The 17,804-nt window shown below is 55.2% G+C and overlaps 7 protein-coding genes across 7 annotated transcripts; 2 read left to right on the plus strand and 5 right to left on the minus strand.

Moving 5' to 3' along the window:
- Window positions 1-686: 686 nt before the first annotated feature.
- PG985_008427 (NifU-like protein) lies at window positions 687-1,800 on the minus strand (the record flags this gene model as incomplete). The annotated part of the gene is made up of 2 exons (XM_066828195.1): window positions 687-845; window positions 946-1,800. 2 exons carry the CDS (start codon window positions 1,798-1,800, stop codon window positions 687-689), a joined length of 1,014 nt encoding a protein of 337 aa, XP_066683107.1.
- Window positions 1,801-3,056: 1,256 nt separating this feature from the next.
- Window positions 3,057-3,712, plus strand: PG985_008428 (uncharacterized protein; the record flags this gene model as incomplete). Its single annotated transcript, XM_066828196.1, has 2 exons — window positions 3,057-3,145; window positions 3,205-3,712. 2 exons carry the CDS (start codon window positions 3,057-3,059, stop codon window positions 3,710-3,712), a joined length of 597 nt encoding a protein of 198 aa, XP_066683108.1.
- Window positions 3,713-4,503: 791 nt separating this feature from the next.
- Window positions 4,504-6,950, minus strand: PG985_008429 (uncharacterized protein; the record flags this gene model as incomplete). The annotated part of the gene is made up of 3 exons (XM_066828197.1): window positions 4,504-5,056; window positions 5,158-5,967; window positions 6,946-6,950. The coding sequence occupies 3 exons, from the start codon at window positions 6,948-6,950 to the stop codon at window positions 4,504-4,506; spliced, it is 1,368 nt and encodes a 455-aa protein (XP_066683109.1).
- Window positions 6,951-10,711: 3,761 nt separating this feature from the next.
- On the minus strand, window positions 10,712-11,674 carry PG985_008430 (uncharacterized protein; the record flags this gene model as incomplete). The annotated part of the gene is made up of 2 exons (XM_066828198.1): window positions 10,712-11,348; window positions 11,496-11,674. 2 exons carry the CDS (start codon window positions 11,672-11,674, stop codon window positions 10,712-10,714), a joined length of 816 nt encoding a protein of 271 aa, XP_066683110.1.
- Window positions 11,675-12,500: 826 nt separating this feature from the next.
- PG985_008431 (uncharacterized protein) lies at window positions 12,501-14,251 on the minus strand (the record flags this gene model as incomplete). Its single annotated transcript, XM_066828199.1, has 3 exons — window positions 12,501-13,620; window positions 13,684-13,819; window positions 13,900-14,251. The coding sequence occupies 3 exons, from the start codon at window positions 14,249-14,251 to the stop codon at window positions 12,501-12,503; spliced, it is 1,608 nt and encodes a 535-aa protein (XP_066683111.1).
- An 878-nt stretch (window positions 14,252-15,129) lies between these two features.
- On the plus strand, window positions 15,130-16,118 carry PG985_008432 (uncharacterized protein; the record flags this gene model as incomplete). The annotated part of the gene is made up of 2 exons (XM_066828200.1): window positions 15,130-15,488; window positions 15,845-16,118. 2 exons carry the CDS (start codon window positions 15,130-15,132, stop codon window positions 16,116-16,118), a joined length of 633 nt encoding a protein of 210 aa, XP_066683112.1.
- Window positions 16,119-16,261: 143 nt separating this feature from the next.
- On the minus strand, window positions 16,262-17,685 carry PG985_008433 (uncharacterized protein; the record flags this gene model as incomplete). Its single annotated transcript, XM_066828201.1, has 3 exons — window positions 16,262-16,293; window positions 16,432-17,517; window positions 17,592-17,685. The coding sequence occupies 3 exons, from the start codon at window positions 17,683-17,685 to the stop codon at window positions 16,262-16,264; spliced, it is 1,212 nt and encodes a 403-aa protein (XP_066683113.1).
- Between the last annotated feature and the right edge of the window lie 119 nt (window positions 17,686-17,804).

Below are 17,804 nucleotides of genomic sequence, written 5' to 3' on the forward strand. Positions count from 1 at the left end.
TTGTGGAGTAAATATCCTCCCCCTCTTGGAACCGCAATCTCGCCGGATCGTCGCTGGCTACTGTAGATACTTGCCAGGAACCCGACGCACACCTGAGATCTACGCTCTCCTTCCAGGTACGATCCACCTGAGTATATAGAAAAACCACCATGGTAGGTAAAAGCGAGCTCTTGCTTGGACTCTAGGACTGGGTAGGTAAGGAGCCGAGTAAGTATCGTATCAGAAGCCACGACTTGAGTCGGTACCTTCTGTATAGGAATGCAAAAAGCCATATCAATTTGCATTAGGGTGGCCGATGTATCATGCAGCGGACGAGATCTGTAAATGGCTATGAAGCCAATTGAAGACACTATCTAATTGCTTGTGAAAGCATATAGATCCAGTCTAGGCTGCCATGTCTCTGCGGTGCTCCATAGGCACGCAGCGATCAACCGCCCGAGTTCGACAGGAGATGCGCAGGTCGATAGATGATGGAGTTATTCTTGTATTAATCGACAGTCTGCCTGGTAACGGCTGTGCCCGCTAACTGCCAATGTGCCCATTCCCCTGAAGTGAACACAGAAGTTGATCTCAGGGGTGAACACCCCGAGGGTATTGTACTTACTGTACAAGAAGAAGGCATCTTCCCAAACTCTATTGGAGGTTCTAATATACAATTTCTTACATATTTGAAATGCCTTTCCATTTTAGCCAGGGACCGAATCGATGGAGCCCTTGCCAAACGCCGAAGGTGCCGCATCGGGGCCCTTCTGCGCCCGTAACTTCTCCTCGAACTTTTCAAACTCGGCCAGGGCAATCTCCTCCTCTGGGTCCGTGACCTGGTGCACGCCTTGAACTTCCTCGATCTGGTAAAGTATGCTTGTCAGTACGTTTACCCTTGTCTCTTGTTCCTTTCAATGGGTACGCCTGCGACTGGGGTACTATGCAAATATAATATCAACTTACGTAGTGCATCAACATGCCCTCGATGCCGTTCTTGAGTGTGACGGTGCTCGAGTCGCACGTCCGGCAGGCGCCGCGCAGCTTGAGGTGGACGTGCCCGTCGATGAAGCCGCGGAACTCGATATCGCCGCCGTCCTCCTGGATGGCGGGGCGGATGCGCGTCTCAAGCAGCTCCTTGATCATGCCGACGACCTCGCTGTCGTTCTCGTCGTACGCCAAGCTGTCCTGCTCTTCCCCGGTGGCCGCGGCCACGTCGTCGGCCGTGACCTCCTTGCCGTCCGCGCCGATGTCGCCCACGGCCTGCTTCTTGCTGACCGTCACGATGTCCTGCCCCGCCGTGATGGCCTCGGTGATCAGGCTGAAGATCTCGGGCCGGATGTGCGCCCAGTTGGCGTCGGCGGTCTTGGTGACCGTGATGAAGTCGGCGCCGTAGAAGACGGCCGTCACGCCGTCGATGTTCATCAGCTGCGCCGCCAGGGGCGACGGGTACGGCGGCGCGATGGTCGAGCGCGGGTTCAGGTACTCGAGGAAGGGCGTCGCGAGGCCCTCGGGCAGCACGCGGTGGTTCGGCAGGAACTTGAGCGCGTCCGCATTGGGTGTGTCCTCCGTCTGGATGAAGATGCTGCGGGTTTGGGTCCCGCCGACCCGTCCTAACCGGCTGGCGGCGGCGGTTGTGGAGGAAGCAGAGAGGACGGGCCGCCGGGCAGCAGAGGAGAGGCGGGCGCTGGTGTGGGCTTTGCGCGAGGCGACTTCGCAGACAAAAGTGCGGGCTCGGGGAGCAGCTCGTCTCGTCGAGGTCGAAAGGAGAGTGGCGGCGGCGGCGGCGGTTGGCCGCACAAGTCGGCTGGAAGCTGGCATTGTGTGGGTATGTCGTCACAGCCTCTTACAGGGATCTCGGATGTGGTGAAAGCGCTGAGAAGGGGAGGGGCGCCTAATCCATATACATATATACCCCGTCTCGAATAGTTTTCGACCAGTCGTCTCGTAGGTGTCGGGTTGGTCGGTAATGTCGAAAGTTGGTTGTTGGTTGTAGGTTTAAGGTCGGTCGCTGTCCTCTTGGCCCTCAGCTCCGAAGCATTAGCTTGTAGGCCGAGGTGCCCGCTATAGAAGATCGGGCTAACCGTCAGAAATTTGCCGCTTAGAAATCCACCCTGCCGGATACGCCCCCCAAATGCCCCATGACGCAAATTTCTGTCTGGCATTTTTTCCACCTTACCGAGCAGCTGCTCAACCCTGAACCAAAACAACCATGGCAATGGGCCAACCAAATCACATACCAAATCCAACTCCACAGAACCGACTATCCTCTCCAACCTTGAAACGCTTTTGACTAATATATCCAGCCGCCGGGAGATTGGCTTCAGCCTTGTTCAGAGCCTTTCTGCCTTTTCTCGTGTTGTAGACCGTCCAGGGAATCCTTCCGTTAACTTGTAACCTGATAACCTTACCTACCAGCGCATAAACCTTCATTTCCTACTATTACAACGGTATTCCCAACTTTGGTCGGCTAGCAACTTTTTGCAGCTCTGCTTATACTTGCACGTTCCTGAGGGACGCACTTTGCTGCCCAACTACCGCCAGCAGCTATCTCCGTCGCCAGCTACCTATCTCCATCGCTAATAGTCATCCTATAACCGATCGCTCCAGGTTACGTGAAAGAACACTTCTAGGCTTAATCTATCAGCAATATAGAGCTTGACGGGAACCAGGGTGACCTAATGGATTTGCTCTGACAACTCCAGCAGCGGCAACTCTGGGTGTTCATCCCACATCCTCCCCATCCTTAATTTTTTGTAGATACATTGCCTTCCTTTTATGTCTTCTTGCCAGGTTGGAGACACAATCGATTGAGTCGCGATTATCCTGGGAAAATAATCGAGGTTCCTGCATATATCCAATCCTTATCGATAGGGTGAATCCCCGAGGGCATTCACGATTGTCACTGGGTTGGGTTTGGCATCAACGCGCTTATCCATAAGAGAAGAGTGAGTGAATGGTGAGCGCGTAACCACGCCTCGTTCACGGTACCAAGTGCCATTCACCATTCCCTCAACACCACCATCACGCCATTGGAATAAACACCACGAGGTCTACCTCGAGATACCTTATTCACCATGGCGCCCATGGCCCCTGCAGATCGAATCTGCATCAGTTGTGAGAAAGAAGATGGAAAGTACAAGTGCACCAAGTGCGCCAAGTACACGTAAGTTTATCGCGACTCAATATGAACCAAGATATATCATAACTAACACTGATCAATAGATGCTCGCTCCCCTGCTCCAAGGCTCATCGTGAGATCCACGACAAGGAGCCCCAGCCTACTGAGTCGTCCAGCAGCGGCCAAGCAGCATCAGCAGCAGCGGTCGCGGATGAGAACGAGCCCGAGGGCGACCACTCGCCCTTGACAAAGCTCTTCAAGAAGTACCCCAACCTGCCCAACCAGCTGCGCGCCATCGCGGACTCCACGGATCCCCCCAAGGACGAGAGCGGCAACCGCCTCAACTTCAACCCGCGCCGCAAGAAGGAGGTCTGGACCCAGGAGATCGGCCTGCAGAACGGTATGAACGCGCTGCGCAAAGGTCTCTCGGCCCCTCGCGGCGACGATAGCGAGGGCCTCCGCGAGTACTGCGAGCTCTTCAAGCACCAGCTGGCCGAGAAGGCCGAGCAGGGCGAGGACCCCGACGCGGAGCTGCGCCGCCGCGCCGCCCAGCACGACGCCGAGGTCATCCGGAAGCTCATGGAGGAGGACAAGAAGCAGAATAAGGACTAGGGTTCATGCTGAAACGCCCGCCTAACTGTCGTCCCGGACTCCCATCATCCAGTCGAACGTAGAGCCTATTACGTTCCCGCCGCAACTGCTAAAAGTTGCCATAATAACAAGAATGTAAGTATGAAACCAGTCTTTGCGACCTGGAAGTTGATTCTCATCTGACAATGTCAACAGTGTTGTGAGAAATCAGCACATGAAATGCCAAGTTGATTAGGAATGCCCTTGGTTAGTCAAGGGAATCATCACAGACCCAGAATTCGTACTCATGGAGAAGGATACGAACATACACAGATAGGCTTTCATAATAATTGAATAGTCACCTATGACAAGGAGATTGATTATACTCCTTATACGTGGTGGGTGCACCAATTGCTTCCAACGACCACAAGTTATTCCGATGCTTCCAGTGATATATCATATTGCTGATCTCTCGAGCTCGAATTTTCGAGGCAGATTCCAGGTCCAGGATACCCAAAGCGCCATCGCCCAAAGCGGTGTAGCAAGTTCGCTTCCCGCGACCATTGGACGCCACAGTATGACTTGCTTCATGCTGATCGCATCGCGCCATCGAACAACGACATGTTTAAAAATGAACAGAGGTTGTAGACATTGACATATTAAAATTTATCATTCGACGTATTGACTTCATAAGCATTCATGATAAAAACTCCGTACCACCCACTAAACACACTTTTCCCTCCCCCCCCCCTTGAATCACTATTGTGCTTCCAACTCCAGATCAACTCCAACCCAGCACCGCAAAACAAATATTCCTCTGTCTTCAGTCCCCATCAACTCAGCCGCCTAAGCCGCGCAAAGAACCCACCCCTCGACAGCGACTTGACAGGCGACGGCGTCGTCCCGGTGTCGGACGAGTTGGCGCTATTCCGCGACTTGTTGTTGGATCCATCCTGCTGCTTTGAGGAGCTGTGATGATGCAGACGCCCCGTTGACACGGACACGAGCTTGCCCTTGAGCGCCCATAACGAGTCGGCCTTGCGAAGCAGCGGGCTCCGCGGCACTTTGTTGGTGTTGGACTGCTGCTGCTGTGAGAGCTTCAGGTCCTTCTCGTCCTTCTGGGCCCAGTCGGCGCGGCGGTCGGCGCCGGTGGCGTTGTTGCGCACGACGAGGGGCTCGCCATCGGCGTCCACGGGCCGGCAGCCGGGCATCAAGTCCGCGAAGTTCATGGACCGTTGGCGCCGGTGGTTATTGTGGTGGCTCGGAGAGAACTCGCCCGACTGGTAGTGGTAGTGGTCGTCGTCGTAGTTGTGGGTGTGCAGCGGCGTGTCCTCCACGATGTCGCCCATGTTGGCCCAGTTCCAGTGGTGGTGCTGGTGGTTCCGGCTGTCGGGTAGCGACGACGACGACAGTGTGGAGCCGCCGACGGCGAATCCGTCGGCGGGGAGGGAGTGGCGCTTATTGCGGGCGGGGTTGGCGGCGGCGACGGAAGATGCAAAAAGGGGGCGTCATCCTGGAACTGGTTGCGCTCTTGTAACCTCTCGCGCGTGCTCTGGGCCCGGCGCAGCGCCCGGTTCTGCTCCGCGGGCGTCTTGCTCAGCTCGAGCTCCGTTCTCTCGGCCGCGGAGCCCTCGATGTGGAACTTGAGAGCCGGGCGCGATAAGGGGTGTACGCTGCTCATATCGGACAGGCTGGCCTTGGCCGTCGCCGTCCGAGCGAATTGCTGGGCGGCCACCTGGGGCACGTGGTGGTACGGCTCCGCCGGCGGTTGCTCCTCTTGGGCACTTTCTTTCGTCCGCAACTTCTTCGTCTGGATAGATTTGCTGCGCTTGAGGTCCTTTGCTCCGACCGCCCCATCCATCTTGGAGTCGGCGCGTCGCAGGCTCTTTTCTTGGTCGTTGGTCCCCTGCATGCCCCTTCTAGCACAGCTCGCATCGGCTCGCGGCGGTGCGATGACTACCCTGTGGCCCGGGGCTGCTGCGCCGTGTGCCGCCGCGGTTGCCCTGGCCTCGAAGAGTGCTGCTGACGATCTCGGGTAAACCGACGTCACGGCAGCGTCGACGTCACCAGCGGCACCGAAACCCGACCGAGGTGGGTCCACAGCTCCATATCCAGCCCTTTGCGCCCTCACTTGGCGTCGCGCCTCCCGTTGTGCGTTCTGCTCGGACAGAACGATGTAGAGCCTCCGTCTCAGGTCCTCAGGGTCTGGTGGTGTCGATTTGGGCGGATGTTGCGGATTCGTCCTGGCATACGGCTTGACCGGCGGCTTGATGGGCATGCTCAGGGCCAGGTCATCCCTGGGATTGACCCGTGCGAACTGCATTTTGGTAATTGGTCGGATGTACAGTCCGGTGATATGGTAGAATATGAGAAGAAGCTGAGGACGGCGAAAGTACCATGCGGAACGGACCCAACCTTTTTAATCAAACGTCCCTTCGCTAGAACAGACGCAGAAGAACTCAAGATGAGGCTCAACTCCCTCGAGATTATTAATATTTAGCAGATTTAGCAGCTTTAAGTGCCCGGCAGGGTCCTCAAGCCGTCATGCGCCAAATTGTTGACGGATTTGACGTCAGTTCCTATCCCACTGGGGAGGGGGGACAGGCAGCGTCGAAACGATATAGGGCCGAAGTTTTGTGGCTCGATGACGGTGCTTGCTCAGTTTATAATGGAGGTGGTAGTGCCCGTGGAACCGGTTCAGGGTTTGTCAGGCAGTTTTTCTCGTGGGGAATGGGTACCAAGACAAGGATGCCAAAGCCGGCCGAGACTTGTTTGAGACAGCCAGGAGCCTAGGCCTCTGAAGAGAGATCTTACGGCGAAAACAAAAAGTAAAGAAGAGAGTAATAAGATCAGATCAACGTGAACAACAACACCTTGTCGAGCGAGGGAGGGTCGGTGGGCAACCCATGTGGTTTAATAGCAAGCAAGTCACGAGAGAGGACTCAACAAGCCCGAATCCGGCTTAGAGGAGCCACGGGCGCAATCCGGGGTTGCATGGATGACCAGGCCAGGCTAGCCATAGCGCGCCGCCCGCATCGAACACCCTCCAATCCTCGCATTTGACAGGGCCCCTCAGTAATCCAGTCATTCTGCCCTCGCCCGTCCATCATTGGCCTGCTAGCAGAGCAGCTGCCTCGAACTAGCAACAGGGCTAACGCAAATTACATCAGACGATGAAATGAAAAGTAAATTCAGTCACGATGGCTTCGAGTGGAACTCGAGGCTGTTTTTTTGCTGTCCATCTTTCCAAGCCTAATTGACTCTTCTCAGCTCACCTCATCTTGCGCTTATTAGAAGGGGGTAGGGAAATAGGAGGAAGGCTTTAGACACACACACATACCTAGCCCTATCTCTCGCAGTCCAACCCCAGGGATGAGATGCATACATACATGGGAGGTCATGCATGGGGAGGTGACACACAACCTGGAGGCGGGTAGCGGTCTGTGAGGGACTCTGTCCCTTCCCAAGCTTCCTCCTCATCTTTGGTGCTGTGGAAAGGGCGGATTGGCGGGTAGTATCAGTATAGTAGGGTTGCAGTGGCACACCGGCAGGGGGGGTCGACTGTCCTACGGTTCTGGTTGGTGCATCTTCTGCCGGTTCTGTAATCATGGTGGTGCAACCTACTTTCGACGGGACTCAGGCACAGGCTAGCCTCCTTTTACGTACTTATTGGTGGTGATTGAGTGTGAAGTAACGGATGGCCCGTCAAGAGTCAAGAGCAAGCCTCTCATCAATCATGACAGACCGCAGTCGTCAACTACCTTAATTCCTCCGCAACTGCTTGAAGAAGAAAGAAAAAACCCAAACATCGTCAGGTACCATGCCATAGAAAGAGGTCAAAAACCGAAAGCCACTAGCGCTGTTGGGAATCGAACCCAACTCAGTTCATATACGACTCCCAGTAGGCCATGTAAGACACAAAATGGCCTGTCCATGTCCCACGTCAAACAGAAAGAAAGCGTCGGATGGAGCCGCGGACGATCGTGCCTGGTTCCTTGTTTTGTGTATCCTAGCCAGCCCCGGCTAGACGGGTAGACACAGCAAAGCATGAAGCACGCACACACGCGGCCGGCGCGCACTGAGCAACAGTTGCTTGCAGCTTACCTATGGAACGCAGTGACCCGAACCGCCGATCCCATCAAACTCCACCCCACGATACCTAACCGATCCAGCACAGTCCAACAACTTTTTTTGGTCAGCATCTAAGTTGGACATCGGCGCATCTGTGCAGTGCAGCTGCACGAACTGTGTCGCAATTTTCACCACAACACTGTCTCACTTTCCGGGAAAGCGCCGCAATTGAATTGAATCGAGGGCAGCAGCAGCCATCTTCTGCCGCTTGCTCTGTTCTTTTCTCGAACTTTTACTTACACCACCACCCTTTCTTTCCCCCTCAGATCTAGCCTCGACCAACTATGGGGGAGTGCTGACGAATGGGCTGCAGATGCGGCATAATATTGACGGATCTGCAGATTGGTTACCACACCACCGAACGAAAGAGGGCTACGGAGTACTTCCACCTGATTCTGGTGTCCCCAGTTCCGCCAGCCCTTTTTCATTTGGGACCATGCCATTTCCAAGGTTGGCTTTACATGTCTGGTTGGGGTGTGTCTCAGCTTCCGCCAAAAAGGGTCTGCCAGATACTCTAGAAGCGGTCCTCCGGTAACAGGCGTAGAGACACTGCCGCCGCAACGTTGCCAGGTAACGCCTTGTAGTTGATGGGCGTACAGTGCAGGTAACTACTTATTTACGCAACACAAGATGGGCTAAAAGCTGCTCATTTTCTTGTGAGTCTCTTCATCCTCTACACCCTCGATGTCGGCCGCCGTCCCTCGAGGGAATAGCGTATGCGGAGACGCTATGGATTGGCCAATTAAATGAGTCAGAAGCCGTCTATATAGAATGTGCTTCCTTTTGCTAGAGATGAGGAGGCGTCTTGCCTTTTACTTTCTACGTCAGGATTGCATTCTAGGCTAATATATTGGCGTGCTGGAGAGAGTATGTCCAGATCGACCATGGGCTAGCGATTGCAATTCAGCATGAAGAAGAAGAAAATACGGACGCAACCGAGATCGTCGAGAGAGTCTTGAGTCCAGACTCGAACGGCGACTAGGTGACTAGACCCAGGACGCACGAAGCCGCCGCCCCCTGTCCCTCGCACTAAAACGCTCCCAGGGTTCATTTAGGTTATTATGTTGCAATGCAGGCGGTGATTGGGCCAACATGCCTGCCCTCGCAGCTGCAGCACCGTTTTGCAGTTCGTAACTGGTGTCGCTTCTAGTATTAGACAGCTTCCCCCAGTCTCTGGCAGTATGCAGCCAAGATCAGAAATACGAAGATGGATGTAGCGACAACAATCCAATACTGCATGCACACAACCAAACAACAACAAGAACCAGATGAGTTGTTTTATGTTGCCCAAGAAGGAAAATAGTGCTTCTGCGATTGCACAGCTTAACCATGCTGCATACTACAACCTACATTCATAGAAGACGAGACCGTGAGCGGCCAAGCTTTTCATTGGCCCAGCGACAGGAGCAAGCTCCGCTGCGAAGCGGCCGGATTGCCCGTTTATCGAAAAAGCTCTGCTCAAGGGGCATACCAGAAATGCCGATATGTGCCGGGTCTCGCCAAGACTTGGCCTGCAAAACCCTGCTCAGTTACTGCTCAGTATTGCGAATCTCTTTTATTTTCTCTGGTATCCTCCTGAGCCAAACACCAGAGGAGGCTGCCTGGATCCTGCGCCCACAAAGTATTAGGTAGTCGACGCTGCGAAAACGAATCACAGACCAAGCATCCCTTTCCCCCGGCCTTCGAGAATCGAACTGATTTCCCACTCAAGCTGAACTATGGGATTGTGTTGTCTATAATGGCGCTACTTGGAAGCCACACCTCAAGATTCTTACCATCTACCTACTTTAGTCGCGTAGTCATTTACGTAAAGGTTGCCCGAGTAGAACATGTGGTACCAAAGCCATGCTGCCGCTCCCCATCGCCGGTTGTTGATGACGACCCCGGTGCAAGGGGGCAGCCACTTACATTGATCCCTTTCCTCGTTGATGAATCGGCCAAATCTCGCACCTTCTAACGCGAGACACACAGAACGGGGGCGGCGTGGCTTCCACCGTCGCGTCGATGCCGCTCGAGTAAGTATGTTTGTTGCCCTCCTTGAAGCTTTGAGTTAGATTCATCTCCGCCCATAGGAGGAGATATAGCTCCGGCCAGTCGAAGACCATCGCTTGGGGGGCGGAAGTTTGAGCTGTGTCAGGTCACAATAAACAAGCCTCTGAACCAGTCTTGCAAAGCCACATGGCCGCCATCCACTCAACAGAAGAGGTCGTACGAGTATGTAGGTGCACTTCTTGCGCACAACACTCTGCGGCAGGTAAAAGTCAAAAAGTTACGGGTAGGAGTATTGCCCCACCCACCAGCACCTATGAGATTGCCCCACCTTGCTCCGTGATAGCTACCCAAGCTAGCGTATTCGAGGCTATTCGCACTCGTTCACCCCCAGAACAGACATCAGGATACATGTTAAAAATAAAGAGAACATATCAGGACCTCAGCAAAAGCAGAACTGAGGCAATATATATGGTATATAGAACTCCAAACAGGCAAAAAAAACAGTCTCTCTGGCGGGGAATTGAACCCCGGTCTCGAGCGTTTAGTTGACATCGAATGTTCAATGACAAGCTCGCATACTGACCACTATACTACCAAAGACTTGATGTTGTGGTTTGTTGAATGCTGAGCCCGTTATCGGCATTTATATCCACAACACACCTCACCAAGTAAATATCCCAAAGATTTCCAACGAAACATGGATTATGTGCCACCACTCACTGTACGTAGATCATTTACCAAGAATGTTGATATCAACGTTGATTGTCGCATCGCACCATGCCCCATGCTATCAATTGAAAGGCGCATCGCATCATACGTACTGCTATAGAGATTGCTGAAGGTTTTACTTTTTCGCATTGATCCATACCAAGCACTTCAACAGCCCGTGGCTTACGGAGTATTTTCTCCCTATTCAACTTATACCAGCGCCTCCAGTCCCTCCGTCGGCCGGGGCCCGCCTTTGGACTTCCGCTCCTCCTCGGCGCCGCTGGCCTTCCACGCGCTGACGATCAGGTTGACAATGTGGTCGACGCCGACGCCCTTCTTGACCTGCGCGAACACCGTCGGGCCGCCCTCGCGCATCTTGCGGGCGTCGCGCTCCATGACGCCTAGGTCGGCGCCGACGGCCTCGGCGAGGTCCGTCTTGTTGACCACCAGCAGATCGCTCTGCGTGATGCCGGGGCCGCCCTTACGCGGGATCTTGTCGCCGCCGCTGACGTCGATGACGTAGATGATGTAGTCGGCGAGCTCGCGCGAGTAGTTGGCGGCCAGGTTGTCGCCTCCGGACTCGATCAATAACAAATCGGACCCGAACTCGGCGTGCAGGTCCTCGAGCGCCGCCAGGTTGGCCGAGATGTCCTCGCGCACCGCCGCGTGCGGGCACCCGCCCGTCTCGATGGCGCGGATGCGCGCCGCGGGCAGGGCCTGGTGGCGCGTTAGGAACTCGGCGTCCTCGCGCGTGAAGATGTCGTTGGTCACGGCGGCGATGGAGTACTTGGCGCGCAGGGCCAGGCAGAGGGCCAGCATCAGGGCCGTCTTGCCGGAGCCGACGGGGCTAGAGGCAGGGTTAGTATAGAAGCAAGCGTAGATGATAATAAACTGAGTGTGGGCTGGCTAGACGATCGGAAATGAAACCGACTTCGTGTGCTACTATTGATTTGCCAAGTCCCCCAAATACCAGCCGAAGAAGACATGCACTTACCCGCCGATGCCAATGGTGAATGCGCGCTCGCCCCAGGTGCGGCCCTCGACAATGGGCATTTCGCGTCCAAGGTAGCTGCCAGGCCCGTCGAGGATCTCGTGGGAGTGGCCGTGCTCCGCAGCGGAGATGCCCTCGTGGGAATGGCTCGGTCCGCCGTCGTGGGAGTGAGTCTGTGCCATGTTGGTCTAATTTTCCCCTAGTTTTTCTCTCGTCTTCCTCCGGCTCTTTCAAGTGTGAACAAGAGACGGCTTCAAGGCTTGTGTGAACTTGGGCAATTGCAAACGTAAGAAGAAAGATGGGAGAGACGCTACGATAGAATTCCAGATCCTAGATCCTAGAGCTCCTGCGAATAACCTACCTCATCCGACAGCTCGAACTGCGGGGTGGTGCTTATCAGGATGGCGGGGCAGGGGTCCTTATTACGTTATGTACTTACTTACTTTACACAGTACAGAACACTAAAACTTATTGATGCGGCGCTCACGATAGTATCGCTCTAGGGGCAAGGGTAGCCATCTTATAGCTTAAGCTGATCGTGCAGTCAGGCACTAGTTCCGTCGACTGATTCATGGCAAGAAAAAGTAGGCTTTGCTATTTGACCACGGGAATAAAGATAGGCTTGCGACGGCATCAACCGCCCAACACATTGACATATTGTGTCCAGCGAGTCAACCCCCTGCTTTGTGTTTATTGATACTCAAGGACGACAATCGGCAAAGAGCCATGTTACAGTGTGACGAGAATACAGAGCGGCACGTTCCGCATCTATTCCGCGCCAACTGCGATAGTCTGCCCGCAAGCCTCCTTTGGCTGTCTGTAGCTAAGCGACGGATAGCTCAGCTGGAAATTCACCTTCGCCATTTGCCAAGGCATCTAGACCCAAGCACTAATAGGAACACGAAGACACTAAAAATGCCAACATCCAAAGTGCCGCGGATCAAGCCTACCTGATATAGTGTATTCAAAAGCGTTGCTTGTAATAGACTCTACCCGAAAACCCCCCTATTATAGGCACTCCCAGCTATCAACCTCGCTAGGCTTGCGGTCCCCGCCCTTGAAAGTGCTCTTAGCCGGATACTTGCAGTGCGTATGCCGGTAAGCAATCCCGCTATCCACAGTATCGTTGGCATATTTGGTCCCGACCAGGGCCTCAGGTGCCATCCCCTTCTCGACCCAGTCCACCACGGCCGCCAAGACGTTGTGCTCGCGATCGTACGGGATCCCGCGGGCCGCCGTACTGCCCGCCTGGCCCACGACCCAGGCGCCCGGCCCGCCGTTGCAGTGGCCCATGCCCGGGATCCGGAACAGCCGGTAGAACCGGTCCATTTGCGCCGGCACGTACCCCATGCCGGCGGCGAGGTGCTCGTAGAACCGGGGCGAGTTGAAGCTGGTGATCTGCTGGTCCTGCTGGCCGTGGTAGGTCAGTATCTTGCCGCCGCGCCCCTCGAACGCCGCCAGGGAGGACGGCCAGGTGCGGATGCCGCCCGGGTCCTTCTGGCCCGCGGTGAGGGCGTCGTCGGTCGTGAAGCTGGCGGGGTCCCACGCCAGGTCCTCGAGGACGGCGAACTTGAACCAGCCTACCGAAGGGCCGTAGGGTTTGCCGCTGTAGAGGCCGCCTGCTGCTAGGATCTCGCTGCCGGGCTGCATGGCGGGATAGAGCATTGATCCGTTCTGCCAGAGGTAGTTGCTGAAGACTTTGGTGACTGTTTGAACTTGTGCATCGCTGAGGCAGTCTCCTTCCTGATTGGTTCCGCAGAGAAGGGTCTCCGCCTGGAACTTGCATAGCGTCGGGTCCTCGATGATGCCGTCCATAGCTCCATCCAGACCGTCACATTGCCTGAGGACCTCGTCGTGGATCGTTGTTTTCCACGTGCCGGCGCTGATGAAGCTCGGCGCACCCTCAGCGCCAGTAATGGTGAAGTACCTGGCCCTCGAGGAGTACAGGTTGTTGAAGTCAACAGCCGGGGCGCCCGCTACAATCCCGTCGAAGTCTTCGGGGAAGAGCTCGGCATTGTGTATCCCCTGCCGTCCGCCCAGGGAGCAGCCAATGAAGTACGACTTGCTTACGGCCTCGCTGTAGAAGAGGGCAGCGAGCTTCTTGCCGACCTCGACGGACGTGTGGAGGCTATATGTACCAGTGATTAGCTATCGGGATGCCCTAGGATGTTTCACTAGGTCGACGACTTACGACCTCCAACCAAAATCGGCGACTACATCCTCGTTTTGGTAGAACGTGTCGCCGTTGGTACCATTGTGACCATTGTTGGTGCCAACCGTCGCAAACCCATTTGCTGTGCCATATGCTAGGTTTTCATACTCAACGCCTGAACATTTCAATATGTTAGTCTGCTGAATCTGATAAGACTCGTGACAACTTAGCAGTGCCATCCATGTCCCGACTTACAGCCACCAATCCCCCCATTCCCCGTAGCCAAGAAGCGGCCCGACCAGGTCTCCGGCAGCCACATCTCATACGTGATACTGGACCGATTGGATGTCGGGATGGACATCGCGACGCGGCACAGGTCCGCCGTGACGGCCTGGCCGTCGGTATTGCACGACGGGTCGTTGTCGGCGAGCGCGACGCGGGTGCCGGCCTTGACGAACTGCAGCTCCGTGCGCGTCGCATTGCGGACAGAACCCTCTGGTCGGAATTGCAGACACTTGTTTTCAAAAGCTGTTGTCGCCCGAATGCTGCGCGTCGCGGCCAGAGAGGGCCACAAGGCGAACCCTAAAAGACTGGGCGCTGGTCTCATCTTGACTCTGCTTGTACGTCCGGTACGTGCAGCAACAAACGCTTCTGTTCCGACAGCCTAGTTGGAACGAACGACTCTCTTGTCTTTTGGAGACATGCGAGACCGCTCCCTCTTATGCCGGCTCACTTTTTATCCCTCATCTCTGCCCGCCGACTGGGGGATGGACCGGCGGTGGGCTTACGTGTGGAAAGAACGATGGTAATTTCCTCTTCCCCCTCATTGTCTTAAAGAGGAACATGACCGGTTTGTCCAAATGCCGGCCCGTGGGCCAATCAATAGTCTTCGTTCCTGCGCCCACCTCCCTATTTTGGACAAGGCGGGGGTGTTCTTGCCGATTTGCCCCTGCAGCCGCGACTCAGGCGTGCATTTCCCGATGTATCACCTCCATGGATAGCGGGAAAACACCTAGAATCATCGTCAAACTGGAAAATTCCAACATTTCTTGAAACATACTGTCACATATGGTCAATGAGCTCCAAGAATGCCAGCGAAGGGCGACGAATGCAATCGGACAAGATGTGTAAGAACCCGAAAATTGTATTATCCTTGTGATACAGTAGCCTCAGACTTGGCTCTTAGGTCTCTTTCTTTGTGTCATTAATCCATGAAACCCGCAGCAATGACTTCTCACTCATTTCTTGACCGGTGATTCAAAGGTCGGAAAAACAGCTGTATCGTTCCCCCGGTTTCTTCGCCCGGGGGCCTACTGCCAGCACAGCCTCAGGTATCGACTTATAAAATGGTCTAGAAAGCCACCCAAGTGATGTCCGTCTTCCGTGAACTTAGCTGCAGTATCGCAATCATCCAGCCAACACATCCCTCAAATTCACTTGCTCCCCCAATTTTCTCCTCCAAAGCAAATATCAGTCATCACAATCATGCATAGCTTCAAGACAGAAGTTGACGACGAGCTGAGCGCCGTGTCACAGCCACCGTCGTACCGCTCGCCAGACTCAACCCTGTTTGGAACGCGGGCACGCCATCTCGTGTCTGGGACTTATTTTCGCTGGAGTGAGCCCCAGAAACAAATCTTCAAGGCTTTCATCCGAGAAAAGTATCCAAATCACAAGGCCTGCGATCTGGGCCCGCTCCTTCACGCCCTAGCTCTAGATGGCTACGAGAGCATGAGGACTGAAAACGGCGAAAGTGTGTATCGTATTGTCGTCGAGAAGGTGCGGCGCAAGATAGCGAACACCGAAAAGTCGATGAAGTCTGACGGATTGTTGACTAACAAGACGTATGTGGTACCCGTCCCATCATCCTAATATATCTAGGGGAATAGTTGCTGATCTGACCAACAAGCGTGCCCGAGCAAGTCGTCTCCTTTAAGGAGACGTTACCATATACTGGCAATCAGACTCCCGCTATCACGGCGGCGCAAGGAAAGGGCAAATCACTCTATGATTTGCCAACTACGCCTACACACCCCTTTGTGCCCACCAGCGCCACGCATGATTACCGTATCGATACACAAAATATGAATACTGTCCCCAGCGATGAGGTGAGAGTTTATCCCCGGGAGACTCAACGAATACCATCACCGCGGACTTATGAGACCCGCAAACGAAGTTCTGGGACAGTTTATAATGATAGCGTTGGTGGTATCGCTACTACCCAGCCTATCCGGGACGGAGGCGAGGCGGTGGCGGTGGCGGTAAAAGGACGGAATGCCAAGTCGCGCCGCCGGGGTCACATTGATCGTATGTCCGAGACCCTTTTGTTCTTCGAGGAAGAACTGAAGGAGGCCCAGGAGGAGTCCGACGAGGATGAGGAGTTTCTGGGTCAGGTAGACGCAATGAAACGGGTCCTCGACAAGTTGTCGCAGAAAATGGAGAACTTAAAGCTGTTGGCCACCCCGAAGGAGTGAGGCTGTGGAGTTTGGTCGGAGTTCTGGGTGAATTTGATGTGCTGGGATGATTGCTGTTTTGTATTTCGGTTCCAAAACGTGAGCGACATGTGCTATACCTGTCGCTCTCATACAATCTGGTGGGATAAATACCAAGTATGTAACTAGAAGTAGCGCTCGCGAAACGCGTTGGTAGCTGGGAGATGCTAGCCGGATACCAGTATTGAATCAATACTCAGTCAAGGACCTAGATGGCCCATTGGGCTTGCTTTCTCAGTATAAGACAGTGTATTCTCCTTACTATCTAAGTATATTATATACCAAGCAGTCATACAAGCCCCTATCGCCTTCCTCTCAAGTCCCCCCCTTAGTTCCCCCTTGGTCTCCCCCTTAGTCGCCCCCTTAGTCGCCCGATCCCCCGTCCTCGAAACCGACTCAGCCGGCAACTCCAACGGCTCCGTGGGTATCTCCACCGGCGGCAACCAAACCTCCCGTCCGCTCAGCTCCCTCGTGGGCAAGGACTCCCCATGCAACTGCGCCTTCTCCTGCACCTCGCCGCCGCAACCGCCACAGAAGCTCCCCCGCGTGTTCGTCCGGCTCATCGGCGACGGGGTCGAGTGATTGCGATTGTTACTGTTATTCTTCAGCAGCTCCTCTTCCCACTGCCGCGCGGCCTCTTGCCGCGCCTCCTCTTCCCGTCGGGCCCGGCGTCGGCGGTGCAGCCAGAGCAGCAGCCCGCCGCTGAGGAACAGGAAGGCGATGGTACAGGCGACGCTGATTCCGCCGACGGCGCCGACGGATAAGCGCGGGGGGTTCACAGGGGACGCGGCAGCGACACCGGCTGGAGTCGCCGGTTGCTCGTCGTCTTGAGTAGGCGGCGACGTCATCGCCGCTAGCGGGGACATGGTGGTTGTCAGGAACGTGGACGGCACCGTGGCGACGTCGTTGTTCTCGGAATTGGTGGTAGTGGCCCACGCCGTCACCGTGTGCTCGACAGGCGTGTACTCAGTCGTCGTGTCCACATCGCCCCCGTCGGCAGCCGTCTGCGTCTGCACCTCCGGCCGCAGCTGCCGCAACGGCACCGTCCGCGCGACGCCGACGGACAGCGAGTCGAGCGGAGCCTGAATGAGCTCGACCGTCGCGGTCGGAAAGGGCGTCGGGACCTTGCTGGCAACTTCATGCCCGGGCACGCCGCAGGGGTCGGTGACGTTGCGGTAGGGGCTATCGCTGCCTTCGCACTGTAGCAACATGCCGGTGAAATCGGCAGCGAGGTAGTCGGCGGCCTTCTCGTCGGAGCCCTGGGCCCGGAGGTACTGTCCGACGCAGCAGAGGCAGTAGTGGTAGTAGTCGTAGAACGCGGAGCCCGTCTCGCAGAAGTCTTCCCATTCGCGACTGACCTGGCCTTTGATGAAGGCGGTATCTGTTGCAACACGAATAAAGACAGATAAGAGATGGTTCTCAAGGAAAAAGATTAGAGGGAAGGGGTATACATACTGCAAGGACCGTAGCATCTGTCTTCGATATACGGCGCATCATTGCGCCTGCGAGGCCGGTCCAGGCCCGCTGCTGGATACGCAGATGCGGCCATAACGGGTCGATCACGGTCGAACGGCGATCCAATTTGCCAGATCAAGAAGAATTCAGCGAGTACATAGAGGCATTTCGTACAAATGCTGCAAGAGCGTCGAAGGGCGATCAAGGTATCTG

This window comes from Apiospora marii (genome assembly GCF_038362585.1).
Source record: "Apiospora marii strain CBS 49790 chromosome Unknown utg000005l_segment0_segment0, whole genome shotgun sequence".
Lineage (NCBI taxonomy): Eukaryota > Fungi > Ascomycota > Sordariomycetes > Amphisphaeriales > Apiosporaceae > Apiospora > Apiospora marii.